The sequence below is a fragment of the Equus asinus genome, chromosome 24, assembly GCF_041296235.1.
Source record: "Equus asinus isolate D_3611 breed Donkey chromosome 24, EquAss-T2T_v2, whole genome shotgun sequence".
Taxonomy (NCBI): domain Eukaryota; kingdom Metazoa; phylum Chordata; class Mammalia; order Perissodactyla; family Equidae; genus Equus; species Equus asinus.
The window spans coordinates 34,452,702-34,478,417 of record NC_091813.1 but is presented as its reverse complement, the minus strand read 5'-3'; the positions used below and the strand labels follow the sequence as shown (position 1 = coordinate 34,478,417).

Below are 25,716 nucleotides of genomic sequence, written 5' to 3'. Positions count from 1 at the left end.
AAGTTTCTCCAATACTGTAGTGGTTTGTTTATGGAAATATCTTATGATTTCCATAAAAGGTACAAATGAGTACATATGGGATATTAAAAAAAATAACTACGTATGGAATATAGAATTAATAAATGAATGAATTTTGTAGTCTGAAATGCATTTCTTTCTCTTTTTTTTTTGAGGAAGATTAGCCCTGAGCTAACTGCTGCCAATCCTCCTCTTTTCCCCAAGGAACACCAGCCCTGAGCTAACATCCATGCCCATCTTCCTCTACTTTATATGTGGGGCGCCTACCACAGCACGGCTTGCCAAGCAGTGGCATGTCCACACCTGGGTTCCAAACCGGTGAACCCCGGGCTGCCAAAGCGGAACATGCGAACTTAACCGCTGCGCCACCGGGCCAGCCCCCTGAAATGCATTTCTTATAATTCTTTTTTCTAATAACCAGAATTACTGGCTGCTTCATAAGGGTATCAAAGGCTTTTTCCTTCTTTAATAGTTTAATCCTCTCCTCCGTAAACTTGCTCCAATTCTCAAAAGATTAAAACTCCACACTTGCAGTCTAATTATCAAAAGAATGACCTGGCATTAAGTGTGTCTTCATATACATCATTTTTTATAGAGCCAAACTCGTTATTAGTCCTTGATAAAAGGGACACCATGGGAATGCTTATAATAAATGCAAAAATAAATGTTTTTATTAACTATTTATATAAGACATTAGGCTGTCTATATTTTTGGAGTGTCTATAATGCTACATAAACAATTAAAGAATCTTTCTACTAAATTAGTTATCTTGAATTGAAGCATACTTAATCCATGCATTAAATTAAAACTAGTATCCATATTATTTCTGTCACACTTGAGAAAGCCACACAAATGGATGGGTAATTAATATCCTCAAAATCCGCAAAGAACGTCTCAAATTTACAAAATATCTATAAAGAAAGGGTTGATGCACTTGAAAACACAAATTATATTTATGTCACCTAGAGTAAACAAATATCAACTTGTGACCAAAAAATATGTAAAGTCTGCACTATGTGTTATTTTAAATAGGTGAAATGATAAACAAGGGCAAAATCTACCACAATGCAGGTGTCAGCTGCCCTTCAGAATCTCAATAAAATTCGCTCTAACTCCTCTCCTTAGAAAGCTGAAATCCCACCTCCACAGATTTCTGCATGTTCCTAGCAGGGTCAAGCTCTCAAGGTCACCTTTCCCTGTCTCTAGTCTCCTGGTTTTGCTGCATTCTTGCTGGATCTTTTATCTCCCTCGGCCATCAACCAAATTCTTCAGCCCTGCCCCATTTACAGGATGTTGCTTTAACCTTCTCTCCTCTTGGGAATAAAGACAATGACCTATTTCCAATATTCTTAGGTAGAGCAATTCAGCTCACTCTTTATTCCACCTTCTTTTTCTAGATTCATCTTGACAGACACAAATGGATCATCTAAACAAAGGCTGTTTTCTCCATGAGAGGAATTCTGGAGTCAAAGGGGTGGATTTTTTTCGTTTTAACTACTTCAACTACCAATGTTAAGGGACATTACACTACTATATTGTAATATGTAATCTTTTCAGAAAACAATGTTCTAATCTAAGTCAATGTATTTTACAGTAGCTCCATATTATCACTGTTTCTTTTTACATGTTAACTTTATATTACCATTTATGTTTTACAAACTGAACTAGAGAACCACAAAAAGGAAGACAGTAGGTGGCTCAGCTCTGTGCCCTGAGAAAGATGGTCAGTTAAACAATTAAAGATAATCAAATGATTGTTGATCCTAAACAAGTCTCTGGATAGGATGATTCTTCTACCTATCGTTTACTTTCAGTCACGTCATTTGGAAGTGCTTTTTGCAATGGGAGCATCTGTTTTTGAGGCCTCTGTTGTAGTGATAAACCACTGGTTTGTGTGGATTCGTGGGAAAAGCATGGTTTTCAAAAACCAGAGACACAGAGATCAAATTCTAACTTTGTCAAACACTAGCTGTATGATCTAGGAAAATCACTGAACCTCTTTAAGCTTCATTTCCTAGGCAGTAATGTGAGGGGTAAGTGCTACTTCTTCAGAATAAAGGGAAATCAGTTTGGGATGAAAGCTTTGTTAATGATTTTGGAGAACACAGGTGATCTGATTGCTTTCTCTAAAGCATTCAGAACTTTTAAAAGCATCGTAGAATGGTTCCTTTCTGTTTGGCTTCCATCTCAGTCCAGTACTGTAGTGGCTTTGTCTTAATCTCGGTCAGATGGGGAGTAATAAACACTGAGGCAGAAGAGAAAAAAAGAGGAGAAAAGTAACTGCTAGGAGCAGCTGGTTGCTAGAAATCTAAAGCAACAAAGATTTCATTCTTAGTGGACATTCCAGTTCACTAGGAACTTGTAAGTGGACATGCCAAGTTAGTAAGCTCCAGACCTCTACCCGGCAGGTGGCTTCATCACGTGGTTGCTGCCTCCAGGGGCAACGAACAGACACTCTCTATGTACTCACTCCAGCATCGCACTCGTTCTCCCTCAAGCAAACCTTAAGCCCTTGACACTCCCCTAACTGGGATCCCAGCATGATGAATTCCTTCCAATAGGATCCTTTGGGCTATTCCCAGCCTAAAAACTTTCCGTCACGAGTGAATCCAAGGATCTGCCCTCTCCAGTTCTCTGCGGAGCAACACCAAAAAATAGGACAGAAATTTGCAAACTGGGCTCCCACAATACTGTGGTTTCCAACCTTAGTATGGGCTCCGACACAATTTTTTTTAACATGCCGGTTTCCTCTGTTTTCTCTCGGGGCTTTTTCCAAGGCCACTCACCTCAGACCCTCTACCTAGTCCTGACACTGCACAGCCTCGACAGACAACCCTGTCTCTCCCTTGACTCCATTGACAAGGAACCTCCTCAGGTTCCTGCCTCTCACCTGTGAGCTTGCCCAGGTCCACATCCAGCATTGGCTCCTGCCCTCCGGGCTTGGAAGCTGAGGAGTCTCTCCTTCTTCCATCCAAGACTGAACCCCTTCCCAACTCCCTTCTGCCTGTTTGGGACCCTGTGTCTGTTGTCAATAAGGTATCCCCCCGACTTATCACCATTCCTGGTACCTAAGAGGTGCGCTCAGCATTTACCAACCAGAGGATGCCCCCTTTCCCTTCACCTTCAATATCACTCTCTCCTTTCCCTTATCTATAAATTTGCTTAATGCACTCGCACCCTTAAACCAAAAGTTCTCTCCTCTGAGCCTGCATTTCCTCCTGTAGCTACTCTCTTTTCTCTCAGCCATACTTCCTTCTTTTTCTTTCCTTCCTACCCTCCTTTTTTCTTCTTAAAGCCAAAATGCTATTTATTAATTTATAATGAAAAAAATGGCTGTCCCATGGACTGAGGACATGTGTACCTGGAAAGAGCACACTCTTTCCCTACAGGCAGGAGCAGAATAATTGGAGAGTTCTCTGGTAAGCTCAGATTCAGGGAGTGAAGTTTACATGACATCCCACTTCTTCCAATAGCCTCTACCTGCATTTTCACTTCCTCACTTTCCCTTCCCACCTTCACCCACTGCATTCTAGCCTCCACCTTCTTCCACTGCCCTGAAACTGCTTTCACTGCCATTACCAAGTAGTTCTGGATTGAAAAATACAGAGGGAATATACGGCCCTTGGTGTCACTGTAGTACTGGACATCTCTCACCACGCCCTGCTGCTTTGGTCTTGGTTCCTGTAACACTCCTCCTCCTCTGACCTTTGCCCTCCCACATCCTCAGGCTCCTCCCCTAGTTCCCCCTCCTCCTCCTCCACACCCTCATTAGTGTTTCCCAAACTTCTGCCTTTGGTCCCTTTCGGAACCATCTCTCGCCCATCTGTTTCCTCACATTCTCCACCGCCTCCTCATCAGATTGCACCTGATTTGCAGAGAGAACCTCCTCACTTACCTTTGCCCTGAGAAACAGAAAGCAAGATCCTTCCTCCGAGTCTGGGGGGAGGAGGTGAGGAAAGAGAAGTCACAGGCAGTGAAGGAGTGGCAAGACAGCAGCAGGAGGGTGTAGAGAAGTCTTGGGGAGCTGAGTGTATACAAATACAAAGCCCTTCCCTCCACTGGCCTCCTCCCACTGGGCTCAGCTGCTCAGGTACAGGCACAGACAGAGTGGACTGCTGGGTGTGTCCAACATTGTGTGCTTGCCAGAGGGCAAGAGAATTACTGAAATGATTGGACCATGAAGCCCAAGCATGAAGACAGGGAGGGGGTAATGGGTAAGTAGGAAGTAGCCAACAGACCTGAGGCCAAGTTGGCGGAAGGTGCTACAAACTTTGGTGAAACTTCTCATGTCCCTGCACTAATTACCCCCTGCTTTGTACTCCTTCTGTGCCTTGGAAAGATTTCCATCATCACAATATCATAAGCTATACTATAATTACCTGTTAAAAGACTGTTCCCTCTACTATACTGTGAGCCCCAGCACAGGACTCATGTCTTACTCTACCTTGTCGCGTTAGCACAAGCCCAGAACAAGACTTAACGAAGTTAGGAAGCTTGCTCAGCACCTCCTCGTTGGTAAGAAGTCGAGCAAGTTTCACATGACTGCGTGATCATAGTCTGTAAATCTCAGTGCACCATAATCCAGCCTCCGCCATGCCCTCTGTGAGTTCCCAATATTTTGTATATAATATTTTAGATGCAAGTAAAATAATATTTGTGCAGATAGAGTAAAGCTAAAGCTATGGCATTTTAAAAATGTTAATGAGATTTTTACATTGTTCTAATTTTAATGAATACTAGAACAGCCAAAGTCCTTTTAGTAGGTTTGAATAAATTAAAGTTATTTAAAATGGGGCAATGCAAGCTTCAACTAAATGTAATCAAGATGAAAATAAATATATCTTCCAGGGGGTTAAAGAAGCTTTAACAAATGTTCTTTCATTAATGAAATATTGGAAAAACTCTTTGATTGTCAGCTCCTAGAGGGTAGGAAGTATGTTTGCTGAATTAATCTTACTTATCTCTAAGTCAGCACTAGACTTCATAAGGACGTAGCATTCACCAGGAGAATCAAGAAAGCGCTAAATACCGCTTTTGAGTAAAGGCAGTAGCATTTGTCTTGTTTTTATAGTTTTAAAGCACTAATTTTGTAGTTAGCTTCCCATTATCTTGCTGCCATTGACAAAAGTGAAAAGGTAGGTTGTTCTGCAAGATGAGCTCAGGATTAACTTTCACCCACGAAAAAGGATCTTTTTAGTAGTCCAGAAACAACATCTTACAATGGAGAGCACACCTTTTAAAGCCCAACTGCAGGATACTGAATGCTTATTTTACTTCAGTATTGTGAATTTCAAGGAGAAATGATGTGGAGCGTTTATGAATTGAGTGACTATGTCAAATGCTACAGGAGCCTGTAAACTTTGACTCTCTCTAACATCTTAAATTAAATGCTAATGGGCATTTCCATGCAGCCTGATTTTCTGAATTCATCTCTGCTTGTCCCACTTTACAAACCATGGACAGGTTTCAGGGCGTCCTGACTCCAAAATGGACAGAGAAAGGGGAGGGTGCACGGGGAGGGAGGGAGCACACTGGAAATGTTAAGTCTCTAAAGAAACATTCATTTTGTGTTCTATGGAAGGGAAATAAGTCCCTAAAACCCACATTTTATAATCCTTACTAACTCCACCTCAGGCAAAGCTGCCAAAACGGCAAAAGGATGCCAATGACCCAATGCCCCACCAATTAAGTTGGAAATACTGAATTAGTTGGTAAAGGATAAGAAATAGCCTCAAACACTTTCAAATCAGGGTAACACTTCTAAATCAGTGATAGTCAGGTGAAATATACCTGTCTTTTTTTTTAAGGGGCCCATTAGCAAATCTAGTCACCCCTCCCTATCCATGGTTAGATTCACAATTGATTTATTATAAGCTGGGCCTGAGGAAAGAGGCAGAGGACTGAAGGATTAGAAATGTCACTGGTGATTTCCTCTTCTTTCCAATTAAAGGTATTGTACTGTACACAGGGAAGTGAGTTTTTCATCTCAAGTACACAGTAGGGAGAAACAAACCTGAGAAAATTGAGATTGTTTTCATTAAGTATGGTTAACACAGGCAGCATATATTAGTGCAAAAGAAGAACAAAGAAAATGTATTTCCTTTCACAGTAGGGGAAAACAAAGTGACATAGCAATAAGATCTGTAATAAGTTGATACATTTAATAAAATGGAAAAAGGAAATATACAGACCCGCACTGAAAGAGAATTCAGCTTGATACCAGGATGATAGATTCAGTCAGTCTAAGATAGGCTTCTGTGCTTTCTTAAGGCCTCACTAAAGAAGGTATTAAGTAGTCATATCTTTAAGATTATGTAAGGGAAACTCCAGCATATTTCAAAAGGCTACTTCTATAGCCAAAAAATAGGAAATATTTATTAAAATATTTATGAGAAATTCAAACAAAATTTAGAAAAAGCAATGCAAAATTTCGGAATGCAGTACATTAACAATATATGAAAACTAAATGAGTCAATGGAAGGAATGTAAATTAGGAGAAAATACAAATTACATTGATTTCATAAATCCATCATTGTTTTGTTATCCAAGTGCAGATCTGTCCACTTTATTGGCAAAGACTTATTTGTAGCCAAGTCTGAAGTTTCTCCAGCAAAGCTAACAGGATATAGTCCTAGTGGTTATTTTTTTTAACTATTGAAATATATACTTAAAGGGAATAAGTCACCAGATAAATGAGGCTCTTGTTTACATATATATCTATATATGCTAACATATACACTCACATCTATTGTGTATTTGGTATACAGGACCAGTAATTATAGGGTCCACCTCATTTATCCTCTTCCTTTGTCCTAATCTTAACTTTATTCACTAATGCTCAAGCACTTAAACCCTGACATGAGCTAGGTTTCTTCAACGAAAATCAAGAAATTGCCAATAACTGATCCACCCAGAGAAGCCGAGACGGTGGCTGTCTCCCTTGTTATTGAGAACAGCAAAAGGAAAAAATGGGCAGAGTCCAAACAAATTTAGTTTAAATGCAAGGGAAAATTTTGTCAGAGCAGATGTTAAACAGCTAACAAGATAAACAAGACTGTTGAGGGAAGCTGAGAAGCCTTCACAGGTGTACTTAAAAGTGATTGTTTCTTCTAAGTACAAACATCTCAAAGCTGCTTGTAGTGTTTAAGTTATTTGACTTTCCTCTTTGTCCTTGACATAGAAATTCAACAAGTTCCATCTGGGTTACAAAATGAATATCCTCCAACTAAGAGAAGATGCAACTTTTCTTCCCTGATAGGCAAACCTTTCCAAGGAGAACATTTTAGGTCTTTTCAATAGGACTGGAAACACAGGTTGATAATGTCAGTTGACTGAATATAGCCCTCACAGACTCTTCCTGTTCAAGTGAAAAGGCAGTCATGAGGGGTTTGAAGGAGTACGCGGTAGTGGATGAAAGAAGACTGGCAAGGAGTGGATTACTGCTGAAGCTGGGTTTTGGGTATGTGGGTTTCATTACAATAGCTTCACTGCTTTTTCCATAATCAAAAGGCTTTTAAAAAAAAAGGCTTTTAAAAAAAAACAAAAGAAAAAAATAATCTAACATAATTGGTGCCCCCAAATAATCAGGAAGAACACAAGAGTAAATAGGAATGAATGATCAGGATGGCATGCATAACTGCAATTCAGAGATAACACAAAAACATTATTTTAACCAATAACTTAAATTCCTTCCCTCAGTGCCCAGCATGGCTCTTACCTTGATCTATGCCCATTGCTACACCCATCAAAATGGAGTTACGGGGATTTTATTTCACCTGCCCTGTCTTTGATGGAAGCCTCCTAGTCAGGCAGCCCAGGGTGAAAGAAAAAGCCTAGGACCTGGATAAACCACAAGGTGTGCAACACCATCCACGAATATCAAAAGCTGACAATCTCAACAATAGAAAGTCTGGTAGAAAAAGAGATGTGACGGGCCATTAATTTCCATCTTGAATTTTTACTCCACTAATCACTCAGAAAGTTACAGAAAGGTCAATTACTTCCCATTACATTGCTCTCTATAGAGTACGCGCTCAATACATGAATGTTAATTAGCTAAAATGGCATCCTTGGCTCATTCACTCAATTACACATGGCCACAATACCAAAGCTTGACTTTTAAATTTATGCCACAATGAAAGTGTTTTTCCATAAATCCAACGTATGAGGCATGTTCTACCTGATATCCAAAGAAGACCATCCGCCACATAGCCAGCGTGACATGAAAGGGATCGGTCAAAGGACTGCACAAAAGTCCATTTGTTCTTCTTGGGGCAATATCGCTCAACGGTAGGCAGAACCTGGCGCAGTTCATTTCTGCCCCCTACTGCATAGAGGTATTCATCCATGGCACCCAGCACGAAATGCTCCCGGCAGTTTTTCATGGGTGCTATCTCTGCCCAGGAATTACTGCGGGGGTCATAGCGACAGGCAGTCCTCACGGCACATGTCCGGCCACTGGCGTGCTCCACTTCCCCTCCTGCTACAAACAGGAAATCCCCCATGACTGCCACACAATGGTGGCTCCTTCCCACGGGCATGGGAGCCAGCTCACTCCAGTTGGCAATGGCAGCTATGAGAGCATTCTCCTGATCAACAGGATTGAAGTACCGAAGTTCCTTGACTTTACAGACCTCACGCTTTTTCCCACCAATGATATACAGAGTGTCTGACTGGAACCGTGGTTTGGTCCTGCGAGTCTGCCACACGGGCTGTGCATAGATGCTCTGGTGGTATTCCAGGGCCTCATTGACAAGAGCTGTTGCGGTCTCACTTGCCTGGACAAGGGGGTGGGACAGGGCAACTGTATGGAGAGTATCCACGTCCATCAGGCCAAAGCGGATATACTGCAGGAGTTCATCCATGTACTGGTAACGGCAGTTGTGTTCCAACCACCTCACGGCTAGCTGAAACAGAGGGAGGCGAGATGAGAATACAAAGGTAAGAAAGAGAGCCAAAGCCACAGCATAGAGGCAGGTTACTGTGTATTCTTTCAGACACGCAATACAATTCTTTTATTACAAACTGCGTAATACTGGAATATTTTGATATGCAGTTGAGAATTTTTTTTCTGTAACAGCAGAGACACAAACGAACTCAAGACACTGTTGTAGGAGTTAACAACAATGTTAAGCAACACTGACGGAGACTTAAGGTATTACTTAGAGTGAATAATAACATTCACTTTTCAAAGAACGAGAATGCTGTTGTGAAACAGCCTGTTCCCTTATGCTTCATACATAAGAGGTCTGATACACCCCACCACCAGGAAATGTCAACAGTGAGTGGTGTCATCACAACTCAAGCACTATATGTCAACCCATGAGTCAAGGTGCTGTATCAATACAAGTAATGCAAGAAAATCTGTGATCATCTGAGACCACAGGGTGTACTTGAGAGAAAATCAATATGACACTAGTAGAATGATTTAGAAAGAAAAAAGATTTTTTTTCCTGCCCCTTTGGTAGGTATATCAGTCAGGAAGCAAGAGAAGAACAAGAAAGACTGCAAACCTATCAATTTTATTTTATTTTTTTCTCAGTTAGGTTTCATCTTGAAGACAGTTGTTTGCACATGTAAGATATTGGCAATTTGTTAGAACCATTTTCACAAAAACAGGATACAGAGGTGATTATCTTTCTGTTATGGACACAATAGCAGAAAGTGCTCCTAACCTTTTTGATTAAGTCTAGATCTCTTTCAAGAAGAAGAAGAATAATAACTTTTGGCTATAGACAGGTGCATTAGGTAACAAATAGCAAAATTGCACAATAATTTAGAAAATAGCATCGACAAAGAAACAATTCACGTTATGGAGCCCCAAAAGTAATTTGATTAATGTGACAATAGTTAAGTTCAGCAAACTTTCCCACACACCGGCATAAAGAAGTATATCTAACATCTCCAGTCAACATATTTGCTATGCATTATTCTTAGCAGCACTTATATTAAACGAGATCTCCTAGACAATATAAATGTGGATCTGAAGGTATTATATGAAAAGGTAAAGTAATGAATTAGAATACTGAATAATTGTGTTTTGTTGTACTTGCTTTCTGACCAGTGGAACTGGGCTTCTGGGCTTCCTTTTCCAGCTGATGCATATCATGAGAAAAACCACCTACAGGGGGAGGGAGAAGGCGGCGCAGTGCTCTCGGACCCTTACCCTGGGCAAACACGAGCTGAGTTTTCATCCTGGTGAAAAGGATTACTGAGCTCTCTGAGGCACCAGATGATTTCAGACTTTCAGAGTTTCTGTATCCTTTTGACAAAGGGTTCCCAAAGGCAAGGCATATTTTGGGCTTGACTTTTTAGGTTTCTGGATGACAAGAATGTAGGAAGTGAATTGCATCTTAGTGAATTACATAGTGAAGAGAAATGAAAAAAGAACATCCCTCGGTGCCAGGCAAGCTACCAATGCCAAGAGGGCAGACACCATGGTGGGCAATGAGGGATACTCCCTAGCTGTTTTTCTAGAAACTGGCATTTTTAATGTAAATAAGATACCAACCTGATGGAAAAAATTTATCCGGGTATGGTAACATCAGCAATAATCAAAGATATTGCAGAAGAAAAACGTCACTTATCAATCACCAGGTTTCTGCCAGAAGTGGAGAGAGTTGCCACAGGCAACATCCTGGTTTTTCTCCACCCTAATTTTAGAAGTTTCAAGGGATGGGGTTCCAATTATTTCCCTGGGGAGATTATTCAACAGCTTAATAAATAACTTTCCATTCTTTGCCCACAGAGCTTTCAAAAGTTCTCAGGGATAAAGTCATCCCACTCAAGGTCATTTCTCATGCACCAGATAAAGTTTTCTCAAAGTTAACCTTTGATATTGCTCCTAATTTAATCGAGTAATTCCAGCTGATACTGCTTTGCTCTGTAACAAATTCCTCAGTGTCCTTACATCCTAATGTTTCTGCATCTTTCTTATAGATACTACAGGAAACAGCACTCAAGAAACATAAATACACAGCCACTTTTTATAGCATAGTGCTGCCCATTTAATAATTTTTCTCTTTCCTCATAAATCAGTTCTTCCTATGCCATAATCAATCTTCTAACCCATCTCTTAACACTCTCCGACTTACGTTTATCTTTCTAGCAAACAGTGTCACTACTGCATGAGAGGTACACAAGCCACAACTAGGCTCTGTCTTTAAGAAAACCTCTATAACGAATTCAACTGGCAGTGAAACAGTGAGCACTGTGACCTATCACTGATCAATTTCTGGCTTTCTGTCTACTATCAGCCCTATGTCACGTGTATCATGATGCTTTCCATGTTCACTTTCCCCAAATACTATGTATTACAGAAGACTTTGTGCCCATACATTTAGTTTGCATTTTCAGGGATAATTTTTTTCTTATTTCTTGCCAATATTTCTAACTTTTCACAAATTTCATATAATTTTCACACCTTTATCTAAATATTTTCAGACTACACAAGTCATTCATACTTGTTGACTTTATCTTTTCTCCAGATCAAAGGTAAATACAATTTACAATTAACTATTCTGCCACCAACTTCAAACCAATCTCACCTGGATATAGTGCTATTTATAGATTTAAATCCACTGCTTCTCAGACCTAACACACACATGAATTACCCCGGGTTTCTGGGAAAAATGCAGATTCTGATTCAATAGACGGGGGGAGGAGGATTGGGAGTCTGCATTTCTAACAGTCTCCCAGGTGGTGCATATGCTGCTGGTCCATGGACCACACACTTGAGTAGGAAGGTTTTAGATAGATTCCCATTTGTGAAACAGCAAATTGCTGCCTCATTAAAGTAAATTAAATGTGTTGTTTCAAACTTAAGAAGGTTTAAATTAAATGAAGTCTAGGTAGGATGCCTTAGTAAAGACATAGGATATTTGTAGATTAATATTATGGGTAAGACAGCATATTGTGAGACCTTGGTTCTATAAATCAACAGCTGATTCTGATAGCATACAGTGAGTTGTATAAACAGTCTGTGCACTTTTGCAATAATAATAAATAAATGTAAAAGCGTTACTGTACTCTGTTTTCAGTTTTGTGAAAACATCAAAGAGACAAACCACTAAAACCATGGATAGCTCTTGTTTATCCAAATAATGAAAGAAATGGCAATGAAAATTCAAAATCACTTCTACACTGTGAAGCCTGCCAAGGCACTATTCACTGCTGTGCTGAATTAAAGGCAAGGTGGTAGAGGGGATCCTAGAACAGGGGCGTTAGAGACTGCAGTAGGCAGAAGGCTAATTCATCATTGGGACATCACGGAACCCAAAGGCCACAGTTAGCTTAGTAGTATATTTTGGCGCCCACGTTTGAAAATGGTTATTCTGGCTACTGGTGGCTTTTAATGACACCACACTGAGAAAGCATAACTCAGAGAAGGCTGAAATCCTATTTTATCTTACTTATTCTTGCATACTGACATCCCCATCACCCTAAACTCTAGCATATTTTAATTGGGAGGAAAATGGAGCATATAGTGAAAGTCTTTTTTAGTGACAAAGCCAGCAAGAGTGGAAAAGAAATCAAAGATTCAGTTTGGGAGAACATAACAAAGACTACTTAAAAAACATGGTGATTGGGCAAGGGGCCAGCCTGGAGGCACAATTGTTAAATTCACACGTTCTGCTTCGCGGCCCGGGATTCACCAGTTCGGATCTGTGATGCGGACCTATGCACCGCCTGTCAAGCCATGCTGTGGCAGGCGTCCTACATATAAAGCAGAGGAACATGGACAAAGATGTTAGCTCAGGGCCAGTCTTCCTCAGCAAAAAGAGGAGGATAGGCAGCAGATATTAGCTCAGGGCTAATCTTCCTCAAAAAAAAAAGCAAACAAAAAAACAAACATGGTCATTGGGCAAGATGTTTCCTAAACCATCTGAAACACAGGGATTGTCATCTCCAAAGACTACAGGAGATCCCCAAGCACCCTGCCTGACCCAATCTAGTTCATCTTACTCTGATGGAGAATTGTTCCTTCGTAAAAGGAGCATTTGCTACAGCTTATTCCAACGTCAACTCATCTCATCCTCAGATCCTTGACAATAACTGTGCCTGGCACATAGTAGGCTACTAATATTTGTTGCATAAATGGCAAATTCTTTATAATTACAGTCAGGCATCACTTGACGGGAATATGTTCTGAGAAATGTGTCGTTAGGACATTTCATCATAGTGCAAACATCTTAGAGCGTACTTACACAAACCTAGATGGTTTGGCCTAATACACACCTAGGCTATACGGTACTAATTTTATGGGACCACCATCATATATGCAGCCTGTCGTTGACCGAAACATCATTATACAGCACATGACTATATTCTTAGGCTATTTCTCTTGAGCAAACAATATCGATTCCTTTATATATTTATCCATCTATCACAGGCTTCAGTTTCCTATTTTATTATTTCATCTTTGTAGCTTTCCTATAAAGCCCTTCTAAGCCCTCAAAACTCCACACAGCAGCTTGCGGCAGTGTACTGGACTGACTTATATAAGGCCCTCGTCTTACTCCTTCACAGGACTGGTGCTGGCCACCTCTATTTGAGGTTCTTGGCAATGCAATGAACATTGTAGTCTTTTAAGCCCTCAAATAAACAATAAAATATTACAGCAGGAAGACACTTTAAAGTACATTTGGCTCAAGCTTTTCAGTTTTATAAATAGAAACCAAATAGAGACAAGTTATCTGATGTACTCCAAGTCATGCAGATAATTAGTGGAAAAACTGAAATTAGAACCCATTTTTACTTAGACAACGTGTTTTCTACTATTTCACATCATCGTTATTTTTCTAGCAATAATTATTTTAAGGTAGAATCCAGGCAAATGTACTCAAGCCCAAATATAACTTCCACATTCTCTAAATTAGAAAAAATAAAGTCTATTTTTTTAAAACGTATGCTTTGCTTCAAGACAGGTTACCAATATTTTTCAGTGAGTCTCACTTATGGATTACTTCTACATCAAAAGCATGTTTTTAATTGTACCAATTAAAAAGTTTGTAATGATAGAACAAGTGTTTAGGGAAAACGGCATCCTTTGACTCTTGAATTACTGTTTCACTTTTTTTGGGAATATATATTTTAATTCTAGATTATTCCTTATTAACTAAACCTGCATCAAAAATGTATGGAAAAGGGGCCAGCCCAGTGGCATGGTGGTTAAGTTTGCACGCTCTGCTTTGGCAGCCCAGGGTTCACAGGTTCAGATCCAAGGTGCGGACCTGCACCACTCATGAAGCCATGCTGTGGTGGCATCCCACATAAAATAGAGGAGAATTGGCACAGATGTTAATTGACAATGACAAAATTCCTCAAGTAAAAAGAGGAGGATTGGCAACAGATGTTAGCTCAGGGCCAATCTTCCTCACACACACACAAAAAACCTTATTAAATTACAATATATGTATATATATGTGGAAAAGATAATCCCTTCCTTTTAGTTTTCTCAGTGTATCCTCACTGATTGCTATTCTATGGAGTAGAATATATGATATATATAATCCTAAATATAAGTCCATAATCCTAAACTCTACAAATTTTTCTCTAATTCAAATATGTAACTTACACATATGTATTTCAGAAATATATCAATTACATGAACAAATGTTACATTCCTCACATCACAAGTCCTCAAGTTGTGATCCAAATTCCTTTACTGTTCATGCTTGAAAACACTCAGATAGAAGGTGCTGTTCTGAAATCTAAAATTCTTGATCCTTTGAAAGAAGTAGCTGTTTTGGAATCTAACTCTGCTTATACATGTCCATACGTATGTGTACTACCCAACGTGACCACACAGAAATGCAAAAACTCACAGATTTCCTGAGAAATATCTGTATGAATTATGACATTATTCCAAATCCAAGAATACACATCAATGCACTCTTCCAGAAAAGTGCCTTTATATCTGGCAAATACATATACAAATGCCCTGTACAAAAGCAGCTCTCATCAGATGAGTGATCAAGTCCATTTAATCAACACTAACAAAAGATAAAGCCCTTACAACATTGTCTAAAAGAAGTAACAATTTCTTTGTCTTCACTCACAAGTATTTCCTTTTTCACTGAAAAGGATATTCTTATCATAGGACTCATCAGCCAGAGCTGAGTAAGCAAGGACCGGTATTTTTGCCCCCAACCTTATTCTGCCCCCTTTGGCCAGGGATAGCTATAATTATTCTCCAACTTAAAACTTGGTTGCACACAGCTTTGCTGAAGGGGCAAATTGAGCCCTCCCTTTTGCAGGAGCCCACGCTGTGAAGACAAAAGTGTCTATCTCCTAGCCGGTCCTGTCATTGCACTGAGATAAGCCAGGGCACCAGTTTCCCCTCAGTGCCTGAAAGGCAGCACAAATTCTACACTTGTGCAAATTCAGAAAGGCACAAAGGAAGGGCACAGGAGCAAATCAACAACCAACAGACATTCCTGAACCTCCACCAAGGAGCCGGACATGTTAGAGAGCACTTGGGCAACAAGGAGTGGGAAGCCATGAGAGCATGTTTTAATAGGATGAGTGACAATGCACAGACAGAACTTTTCCTTTCTAGCAGAGTACCAGGCACACCCTGCTTCTTCAAATCCATGTCCCCAAAGGAAAGTTGCATCGACTAGTATATATTACATGAAAGTACACTATTTTCTATATTATTTCATAATGCCTTAAATTTGAATAAACATAAACATAAAACTTTAGCAAGACACATTTTTAATATTACATACAGTTTCTTTAGCTGATAAATGTGAAAGTTTCCCGAGTGCAAGTGAGCAGGTGTTGGGACTCGCCGTGTTAAACTATATGGAAGCTCATCTCTTTTAAGATGAGGCATGTAAGTTTCAGACAGTGACATATTAAACCAGAATAATGACTGCCATGGAGAGGAAAGTTCATATTAATAAATAAATGTACCAAATTTTGTAGACATATTCTCTTATTTGACGTCAAATGAAAAATTTGTATTCAAAGACAATGATCCTATAAAATCCAAAAGCACTGGAAACTAGGGACACAGGATCAGTGCATTTTCCTCTAGCAGAACAAGGAAAATGTTACCAAGAAGGAATTTTAAAATTATAACAGTGCTCACTTCAGTGCTATAGTTAAATTTATGTCAACATTTTGCTGGTAAACCAGATTTTTCAAGGGAGGTTGTACATTAACTATTTTAGCTGACTACAGACTTACATAGGACACATAGGTTATTTTTTCCTCTAAGAAACATATTTCAACAGAATCACATCTAATGAGGCCCCAGGTTCATATACTGTCAGAAAAAAGACCTGACAGATTTTAAAAAGAATATTCAGCTTAGAAGATATGAAAATAACACATGTGCTTTCTTGTTCATTTAAAACTTTACATAAAGTTGGGAGATTGATAAATGCTCTTATTTTCACCTTAGCATAAAATTTGTGCCTGAGAGTACTCTGGTTTCTCTTCAGATCATAGAAATCTCTTGCTGTTTACTAAAGATTTCCATGGAGAGGAAAAGTTGCTAGATTTTTTAGGAATTAAAAAAAAAAACATGATACATACAATTTACTCTCTAATGGCTAAGAAAAAAAGTTCTGTGTCTCTCTTTCGATATATATCTATTCTGCAACTATGTTTATCTACAGATATGCATATTGAGTGTGTGTGTGTGTGTGTGTGTGTGTGTGAGGAAGATTAGCCCTGAGCTAACACCTGTTGCCAATCTTGCTCTTTTTGCTTGAGGAAGATTGTCACTAACATCTGTGCCAATCTTCCTCTATTTTATGTAGGATGCCACCACAGCATGGCTTGATGAGCAGTGCTAGGTCTGAGCCCAGGATCCAAACCCATGAACCCTGGGCCGCTGAAGCAGAGTGTGTGAGCTTCACCACCATACCACCAGGCCGGCCCCACATACATATATTTTTATATCTAGATATAATATAATAAAGATATATATATATATATATATATATATAATACAATCAAGAGACAGAAAACATATGATAAAGCAAATTAAGCAATTTGTTTAAGAAATCAGCAAATCATATTGGTGGTCTTTGTACTATTTGTATTCTTGCAACTTTTCTTTAAGTTTGAAATTATTTTAAAATATAAAATGGAAAGAACAAAAATATTGGGCCCAATGGTCATCTTCATACATATTTTTTAAATGCATACTGCAGAGCACCAAAAGCAAGAGTCCTGAGACCAAAGCGTCTCCTTCCCATAGAAAGGGATAACCTTACAGGACTGGAGGAATCCCAGTGAACACTACCCCGAGACCTGCCAACTGAAGTTCCAGGTCTTTAGGAGGCAAATAAAAAGTGACCTAAGGGTTGTCCTTTAGTTCAGTCTTATAATACAAGAGGATTCTTTAAAAGGTAAATTATACATCAAGATGAAGAGAAAATAAAGATAGGAAAAGAGGTGGCATCAGTATATTGTGATGTCCTTTCCACCTGCAAGAACTGGCCACCAATTTGAGCAGACCTTTGAAAAGTCAATACAAAGAGCAGCGTGAGTACACAGCTGACATTGGACCAGTCATTTGGCTTCTCATCTGTAAAGTCAGTGAGCTGATGAGAGAGTCTCTTCTACCTCTAGGATATATGTCATCTATGGATCCACCAAAAAGTAATATTCTAAAGTAGCATCCTCCAAAATTCTGATACGTGGGAGAGGCAACCAAAATTAATCACTGTGTCTAGTATACAAGCCACAGATTTCTACAGCACAGATAGTTTTTATAAATCTCTTTTCAGAAAAACAAAGTGATGTTTTTTGTCTCTAACTCTGTACTCACCAGAAATACATGTGTGTGTCTGTACACGTCAAAGTGCATATGCACACAGGCCCACATGCAGAGAACTGGGTTACATCATCGTCTTTTTCTCCTTGGGAACAACTTTGCTCAGATCATATTATCCCACTTAATAGATAGCATCTCTTAAAAAATAAAATAATCTCAGCCAAAGAACATACATTTCAAATTTGTAAGGCAATTGCTTAAAGGTACTATTTACTTAGAATCCCAGAATGAGATTTTGCATAGAAATGTAAATATTTAGTAAACTATTCACATAAATTTTTACCTCAGGACTGCCATTAAATATACCATCCCCATATCCAGTGTCTTCAAGGCTTTTTAGATGGAAGGAATGTCCCACATCACTTATGCCAATGATGCTGTAGGGAAAATGGAACCCATTCTCGGTCTCCTCATACTTGAGCAAAATAAAGGAACAACTAGAAATAACTTCCTATACTTGCCCTCCAATGGTCTGATGACTGTCTCTGAACCAAAAGATAATACTCATCCATCTAATCATTGATGGCATCAGAGTATTACTTGATGCTGGACTGATGATATGCGACCTGTAAGTAAAATGTTAGTGTCTGCATATTTTTATGTAAGATGTCCTTCTGGATGTAAAAGGGACTTTGCATGTATTTAGTGAGACGCTAAGATTATATTGTTAGAACAACACTGGAAAATGAGAGAAAATCGACTTGGTCAATAGAAGAAAACCCTGCTGTAGCCCATTGGCAACAGGACTAGTGTGACCCTACCTGGGTCACACCATTTCGCATTATTTCTCAGCTACTGCGTGCAATGAGGATGCATTATCAGGGTGAAGTGAGCTGAAAAGGCCAGGGAAACCCTGATGCCTTTTTCTACCACTAGCTGGTACGTGCCCATATAGGTGAATGTGACACATGATAAGGAGGCAGGACTTGATGTCAAAAGACCTGTTTCTGCAACTAAAAATATATTTGAACATTTATGAAAAACACCAACACACTGAAGCTCAGTTTCATCATCTATAAAACAAGGATGATATTAGTTATGTCATAGAGGTCTACAGAGGACTGAATGAGATAACACGTGAAAGCACTTGGTAAACTATGACATATAGACAATATACAGAATTAATATGATGGTAATGTGCCACCAAGAGATGGAGCTGATCCTCAATTCAATTATCCTTCAGAACTCATGATAAAGCCAGCACAGACTATTCTTATATGACACAATATTGTGCAACATTGGCATAAATTTTGAGAGATTGCTGTAGTTGATAAGAAACTTCCTACACAATATTAAATACTTCACATGTTGTAAAGCAATAATAAAAGCTTGGCAGATAATCTGTTGCAAATTATGAACTAGCTCTTATGATGAGCCCTTTCACATAAATAAACTCAGTAATGCCAACCCAGTAATTTAGGGTCTGTGGCTTTGTTAAATCCCAAGACAGAGAAACATGAATAAATGAATGAATGAATGAAGAGAGATATAGACATAAACCTTGCTGTCTCTGCATAACACTCAGCGTATGCTCACTTTCTTTACTTGGCTGGAGTCTCTCATTGAAAATACTTGAATTCATGTCCATGAGTCCCCTCAAATCTCAACTCAGTTAACTTAGTGGCAAGAAAAAATATACATAAACTATTTGGCTTGAGAAAACTAAAATACCGATTGATCATTTGAGTTGATCACTTTTCTTCTTGTTTTCTTGTTCTGGGGCAAATGATATAACCAGGAATCTTTTCTTTTAGATTTTTCATTCATCCATTCCTCAATGTCCTACTGAGTGTCCATTATGTGCCAGGAACTTACTTGGTGAGAAAGAAGATTCAAATCAGTTCATATACACACCTTCTTATTTGCCATTCACTTCCAAGCTCTATTAATACCATAAAACTCAAGGTTTACTCTTGACCTCGAGTGTCTTAACATGTACCTGTAAAACATACTTATGGAATATGGAATTAGGGCAAGAAAAAGTCCTCAAGTTTGGAAGTTTCAGTCTATGTAGGCAGATTTTCAGACAGACAGAAAAGCCATCTTTTTATGTTGTCATTTCCCTCACGGGTGTTTTAAATATTACTGGTACATTATAAATTTTATGGTTAAAAAAAAGCTATTTAATTTGTAAACATGCCCTGGAGCATCCTGAGAGCACCAAGCCTTTATATATTTCTTTATGAACTGATTCAATAACAATGAACCAAGAGTAGGTTTGCGGGCAGAGACTCCCCACCTCAAATTAAACCTTTAAAGACCAAGAGGACCTCACAGGCTCAAGCAGCTGTCTCAGGTCACTGAAACAGAGACAGCCAAATTTCTCCAACAAGTGGTACTATGATGAATTTAGATGTCCAGGCGGCATCTAAGCTGCGTTTAAGGGTTTAATGTTGGCAGCCTCCAAATAAAAAGAATCCTCAAAGGTCACTTTAAACATTAATTTAGAGCTACAGAGTACAGTGATTGGAGCATGGAATCCACTAACTGAAACACATGAATAAACACTGTCAGGGGCCAGACTTGACTGCCCAGGGGATGGAGCTGGTGGGCTAGGGAGCCAGGGCCTACACTGTCAGTGAGTTACAGAGAAGACACATAAATGCAGTGCCAACCACTGACCACTTCACTACGTGAATTTCAGCCTGGCTACTGATGTTCAAATAAAGTATTTCACACTGCATTCTCTAACTCCATTTCATCATAGTATAAATAACTAGAGAAGAAGGAATCCTCTACTTGCACCTGGCAACATCTTTGAGTATAATACACAAGTAATATTTTTCTCAAAGAAGATACACTCTTCAGCACAATTACCATACATTTTTTTGGGTGGGGGAAGTGGCTTAGAGAGTCAATCTATGGTAGTCACATAAGGAAGATGGATATGTAGAAAAGACAGGCCCAATGCAGGAGAACCAGTGGCTTGACAATCTCAGAAGACTTGTGAGGGAGAAGGGGGCTGCAGTGCATGAAGGAATGAGTAGAAAGTAGTAGTTGTTCCAAAGGCTATACTAAGAGAAGGATCGTGTTTCAGCCCCAGTGCCTGGCACCCAGGAGGAAATCCATAAGCGTTTGCTGAAAGAGAGAAAATTGGAATTATGAGACTGCAATCTGGAGAAATCACAGATCTGAGGCATCTTTATAAGATTAGGAGGAACACTGTTTTTGAAGAGCAAGGGGAACTTTGAAAGTGGAGATGGAAGGACTGAAGAGGAAAGAGAAACTGGGTCCAATGACTGGGCCCTGTACTGGGAGCAGAAGAAACACCAGAGCAGGCCAGGAGACAATGACTAAAATACTCTGCAGGACCCTCTGAGGGGGTCATTGCTGCTCAGGAGATAAACTCTCGGTGCACTGAGTCAACGTGAGCGCTCAGTGGTGGGCATGTGGTGGAGGGCTTAAGAAGACATAGGAAAAGTCCTTTATTTTGGACATTAGCTTTCCATAGTTAGATATAAAGGGTACAACAGATTGGGGGAAGGTAGGAACCCAGTCAGGTTAGACCAAAAGCAATTTGAAATAATGAGCTATACTTCCTTTAAGAAGAAACAGTCTTTGCTTGCGTCCCATTAATTTGCAGACACAGTGAATCTATAGAATAAAATCACTCTTTGACACAGATACAAGTTAATATTAAAATTTAACCTCACACTTCTTTCTAAATACCAAAAAACTATTGACTGATTTGATTGACACATTTCTCCCCTAATTATCTTTTTACTCCTCATTTCTTAAACAAAACAAGACATAACTAATCAATAATTTTACCAAGCATCCCTTAGGGCTATGTTATCCATGCTGTCCACACAGCTAAACAAAAATAATCATTCATGGTCCAGTGTGGTGAAGAAGAATATACATATATGCACATTCCTATTCTCATTTCTTTTTAAATAAACATGCTTAAATAAGGGCCACATTAAAACAGTAACTGATTCAATGATAATGCGTTTTTGGAGTCTGTTCAGGTGAGACTGAATTATCACTTAATGACTCTCTTCACCATTCAAAAACAAATAGCTTTTTTTAAGCAAGAAATAATGTGAAAATAGAACACTTGAAGTAAAATTATAATCATTATGATGCTGTCACTTTAACATCTATAGACTTAATTGTTTTACAATTGACATGTGATAAAAAAACGTCCAAAGCTGGGTAGAAATATGCTACTGAATGCTCATTGGGAGAAAAAGAAAATGAAGACAACACAAGTGAAAAAGCAGAACAATGATTCTAGCTCTCACGTACCTAATCTACGAGACCACTATGCACAGCCTAGAGACAGAAATAAAAGTTTGCCTTTATTTTTTCTTTTCCGCTATTTTTCTTCTTAAAAGGTATGCATAAAAGAAGATCGCAATGAGCTACACATCATAAACGCCAGCATTATTAGGTGCCTGAATCATTTTTACCCTGTGCTTCAAATAGAAACAAGATTAGGTGCTGGACTTACATACAAATTGAAATTTGCAATTTTTAATAAGCTTTGTACTTCTACAGACAAATATCTGTCTCCTTGCCTCCATTCCTCCCCCAGGCTTCCCAAGAAGGTGGGCAAAAGAGTCAGATGCTGCACTTGGAAGCAGAAACTCAACATGGTGGGAGACACGCTAATGAGAGAAATTTGAGGGGAATGGAGCCTTCGATTCTACATGTGTGCCCATTCCGAACCTACTACATTTGCTGGCTAGTGTAAGAAACAGTGCAGAACTGTGGGAGCTGCTGCATTAGCACACTGGCCGAAGTATCCGAGTCGTGTATACTTCCCCGCTGCACAATCGGAACGGAAACACTTGCTCTATTGGAAGGCAGTGATAAGGATGGATTTTTAAAGTTTCCATTTTTAAGTGAAAATGAAAGAAAAATGCTCTTCTAGATGTGTTGTGCCTTTGAGCTCCATTTGAAAAAAGAAAAAAAAAGGCAGAGAAAGCTGCTGTGAAGGTCACCGAGTGAAAGAACTTCCTCGGGGCACAGAATAAATTAAATCCCAAGGAAAAAATAAAATGTGATTTCCAGAGTGTGAGGCACAAACTCCAAATGACAATGATTGACAGCCAAACTATATCCGTGCAATATCCAAGACTGCACGTTCTCATTTACCTCAGTGTAGCCAGCAAGCGCCCATTAAACATCCGTCTGATGCCCAAATTAACCTTCTTGGCAAACTGAAAGAGGCACAAACTATCATAATCAACCTTTCATTATCACAGCAGCCTCTAGTTAAAGGGTCAGAATAATTGTGCCATCAGAGCCTTGATTGTTTTCAATCAACAGACGGCTGGAGTGACAGCTCGGTGATGGAGGGGTCTGATGAAACCGCACCAGGCCTAATCAGAGCAGATGAAAGGCAGGCATGATTGGTGCAAATGAACAGTCGTGCCTCTCCTTTTCATTTACAATCTGAAATTACTCTTAAATTTGTGAGGTTTTTTTTTTTCCTCCCTTATGAGCACCACTGAAAGAATGTTTGACTTATTATGAGTTCTGACAGTGCAGAGTTATAAAACACAGGTAGGGTTATCAGCTGAGGCTTTAAGTGGGTATTCAGCATAATTCTAACAAATTCACTCTTGAAAAGCACAAAATGACTAAAAAGGCTTCCAATGACCTAACCTCTCAGTGCTGTTTGATTAACAGACCCATTTATTCCGCTGGCATTCTGAATGACGAGAAGATAAAACCGAGGGCAGAAATACCCTGCAAATGTTTTCTCTCAACCCCACAGCTCTGTTTACTTCAGCGCTACTTCCCCTGCCCCAAATCCTCCTGTTCTTGAAGAACACCACACAGAACTCAAACGAGCTCGTCCATCAAAGGGCATGGATCAAACAGGGGTTGTTTTTGGTTAAGAATATGAAGCTACAAGATCCCACAAGGGTAGGAAACAGACTGGAACCCACCAACCCTAATGCTGATATCAAAAAGAATATTTGGGGAAAAGAAATAAAAAATTTTATGATAGGCCAGACTAAATTTGGCATAAAAGGGATTTGGAGAACATCGAGACAATATAGAGCTGCAGTTATATAGCAGCTATTGTTAACTATAGACATTAACATCCTTAATGATGAATGGAATACACACTTGGAGTAGCAAAAATAAGCTTCTAATTTCTATTTTCTTCTTTAATCTTGAGATTAAACAGCCAATCAAGAAAGTACTATGATTCAGGTCAGTACTGCAAAACAAAGGAAAGTCTTTTAGCTGCAAAGATAAATATGCATCTAATCTAATCTGTGTGTGCATATCTGTGTGTGTATATGTGTCTGCCGGCGAGTGTATGTGTGGTGTAAACCCCACCTACATGTGTGTAAGAAATAGGGGACAGGGTGGCTGTTGGCTCAGGATTTAGGGTGATTTTTAAGCTCTCTACTCAAAATTTTTACATAAAACCTAAGCCATTTTATTTGCCAGATTGTGTGTTGCAATGACGAGATAAGGGTATATAATTAGCAAAGTAAAAAGAAGAGTTATTAAAAACAGCCTGGAATTTTCCATGCAATATTTAGCAAAATTTGTTCTCTCATAGCCAGACCTCATTTTATTGGTTAATTGCTCACCATAAATGTACCCAGAATGTACAAAATTCCCATAGTTCCATCTACATGTAAATACACTTCAAGAAGGATATTACTAAATCTGTCATATAACTTTCTGTAGCATCTCAAAGTTTTCATTTTGATTCTTTTTTAGGAGACAATTCTCAAAGGAAGATATCTGGCAAATGGTTCGAACACAAGTATTTTGCAAACCCATCCTTGCTCTCCTGCCAAGTTCTCAAGTGTCCATATTCTTCCACGGACACTTTACTTCTCGTGTGCACACAGGCACCTCCAGCAAGCTTTATCCATGACAAGTGCTCCCTTATCTCCTAATGGATTAGTTCCTCTCCCAGTGTGGTACTGGCTTTTTAAGGCACGACTTCCTTCTGCCAAAGGGCAGTTTGTGTATCGGCCAAATAGGATTGACTTTGGGATACTTGACAGCACATGGATCTCAAACAGGATTTCCTAGCTGGATCAGAGAGCATGAAGATGAAAAGCAGGCCAACCCAGGTAAGTGTCAGTTCTAACCCCTAGAATCCAAGAGGTGTGGAATTAATCATTCTAAAGTACTACACAGCCATTTACATGGCCTGAATCTTACACGAAATGAGAAGAGAGAAAGATGTGGCAAACCTGATACATCAACTCCTTCATTTCGTTTATTATTTACCGTTTATATTGGGCTTCACTCCAGAGTGTATAGTCCCAGCAATGGGCAGAATAAGAAATCGCTCACAGTCCTCAGCAGGTTCAATGTCATTCTCACGGCCAAAGACGGGGATGCCTAAAGAGTATTCGCCTCTTAACTAAGTGTCATCCTTTCTGGATGCAGAGGTTTAGTTTTACTTTCAGCTGTGAGTAATTTCCCACTGTGATTGGCTGACTTATAGTCAATTTAGTATAATTAATGCCAAATTACATTGTAATTCACATAGAATTACAAATTAAAAGCTATATTAAGAGCAAATGAATTAATCAAAATTAATGATATTATGCTCACTTGTTTTAAAGTGTTAATAAGACAGGTCCTCCTAAAACGTTTAAACTTTAGCGCACCATCCATCACTTCTTCAATTACCTGATTTCCTTGCGTGGCCAGAGGAGGTAGCATGTGGGCACTTCTCATCAACAAAAACACACACAAACAAGATATGTGCCTCCAGCTGGCAGGACTCTTTTTAGTTTCTGTTCTTGAAGCATAAGTAATATCTGTGCCACTTACCAAAACTGACTTGTAATACTTCCTACAGAAAAAGGGGAACAATGTCAAAAACCTGTGATACCTATTTTTGGAATCCATCAAGGATGTTTTTTCCTAAGAGGATTTTTCTTCCTGGTTATGGTTTGTCTACCGGA

At 39.2% G+C, this 25,716-nt stretch overlaps 1 protein-coding gene across 8 annotated transcripts in view; it reads right to left on the bottom strand.

The window, feature by feature from the left end:
- Positions 1–25,716, bottom strand: part of KLHL32 (kelch like family member 32) — a 190,164-nt gene that overhangs the window by 19,269 nt on the left and 145,179 nt on the right. For 5 of the 8 annotated variants that reach the window (XR_006519164.2, XM_014843234.3, XM_044757145.2 and 2 more), the window contains one exon: positions 8,198–8,924. Coding sequence is in view for 6 of the 8 variants with exons in the window: in XM_014843234.3 (XP_014698720.1) it covers positions 8,198–8,924 (727 nt within the window). In the remaining 2 variants the exon portion in view is untranslated. Of the gene's footprint in view, positions 1–3,913; positions 4,122–8,197; positions 8,925–25,716 lie in introns of those variants that run through there. The other 3 variants (XM_044757157.2, XM_044757161.2, XM_044757160.2) reach the window with 3 other exon arrangements.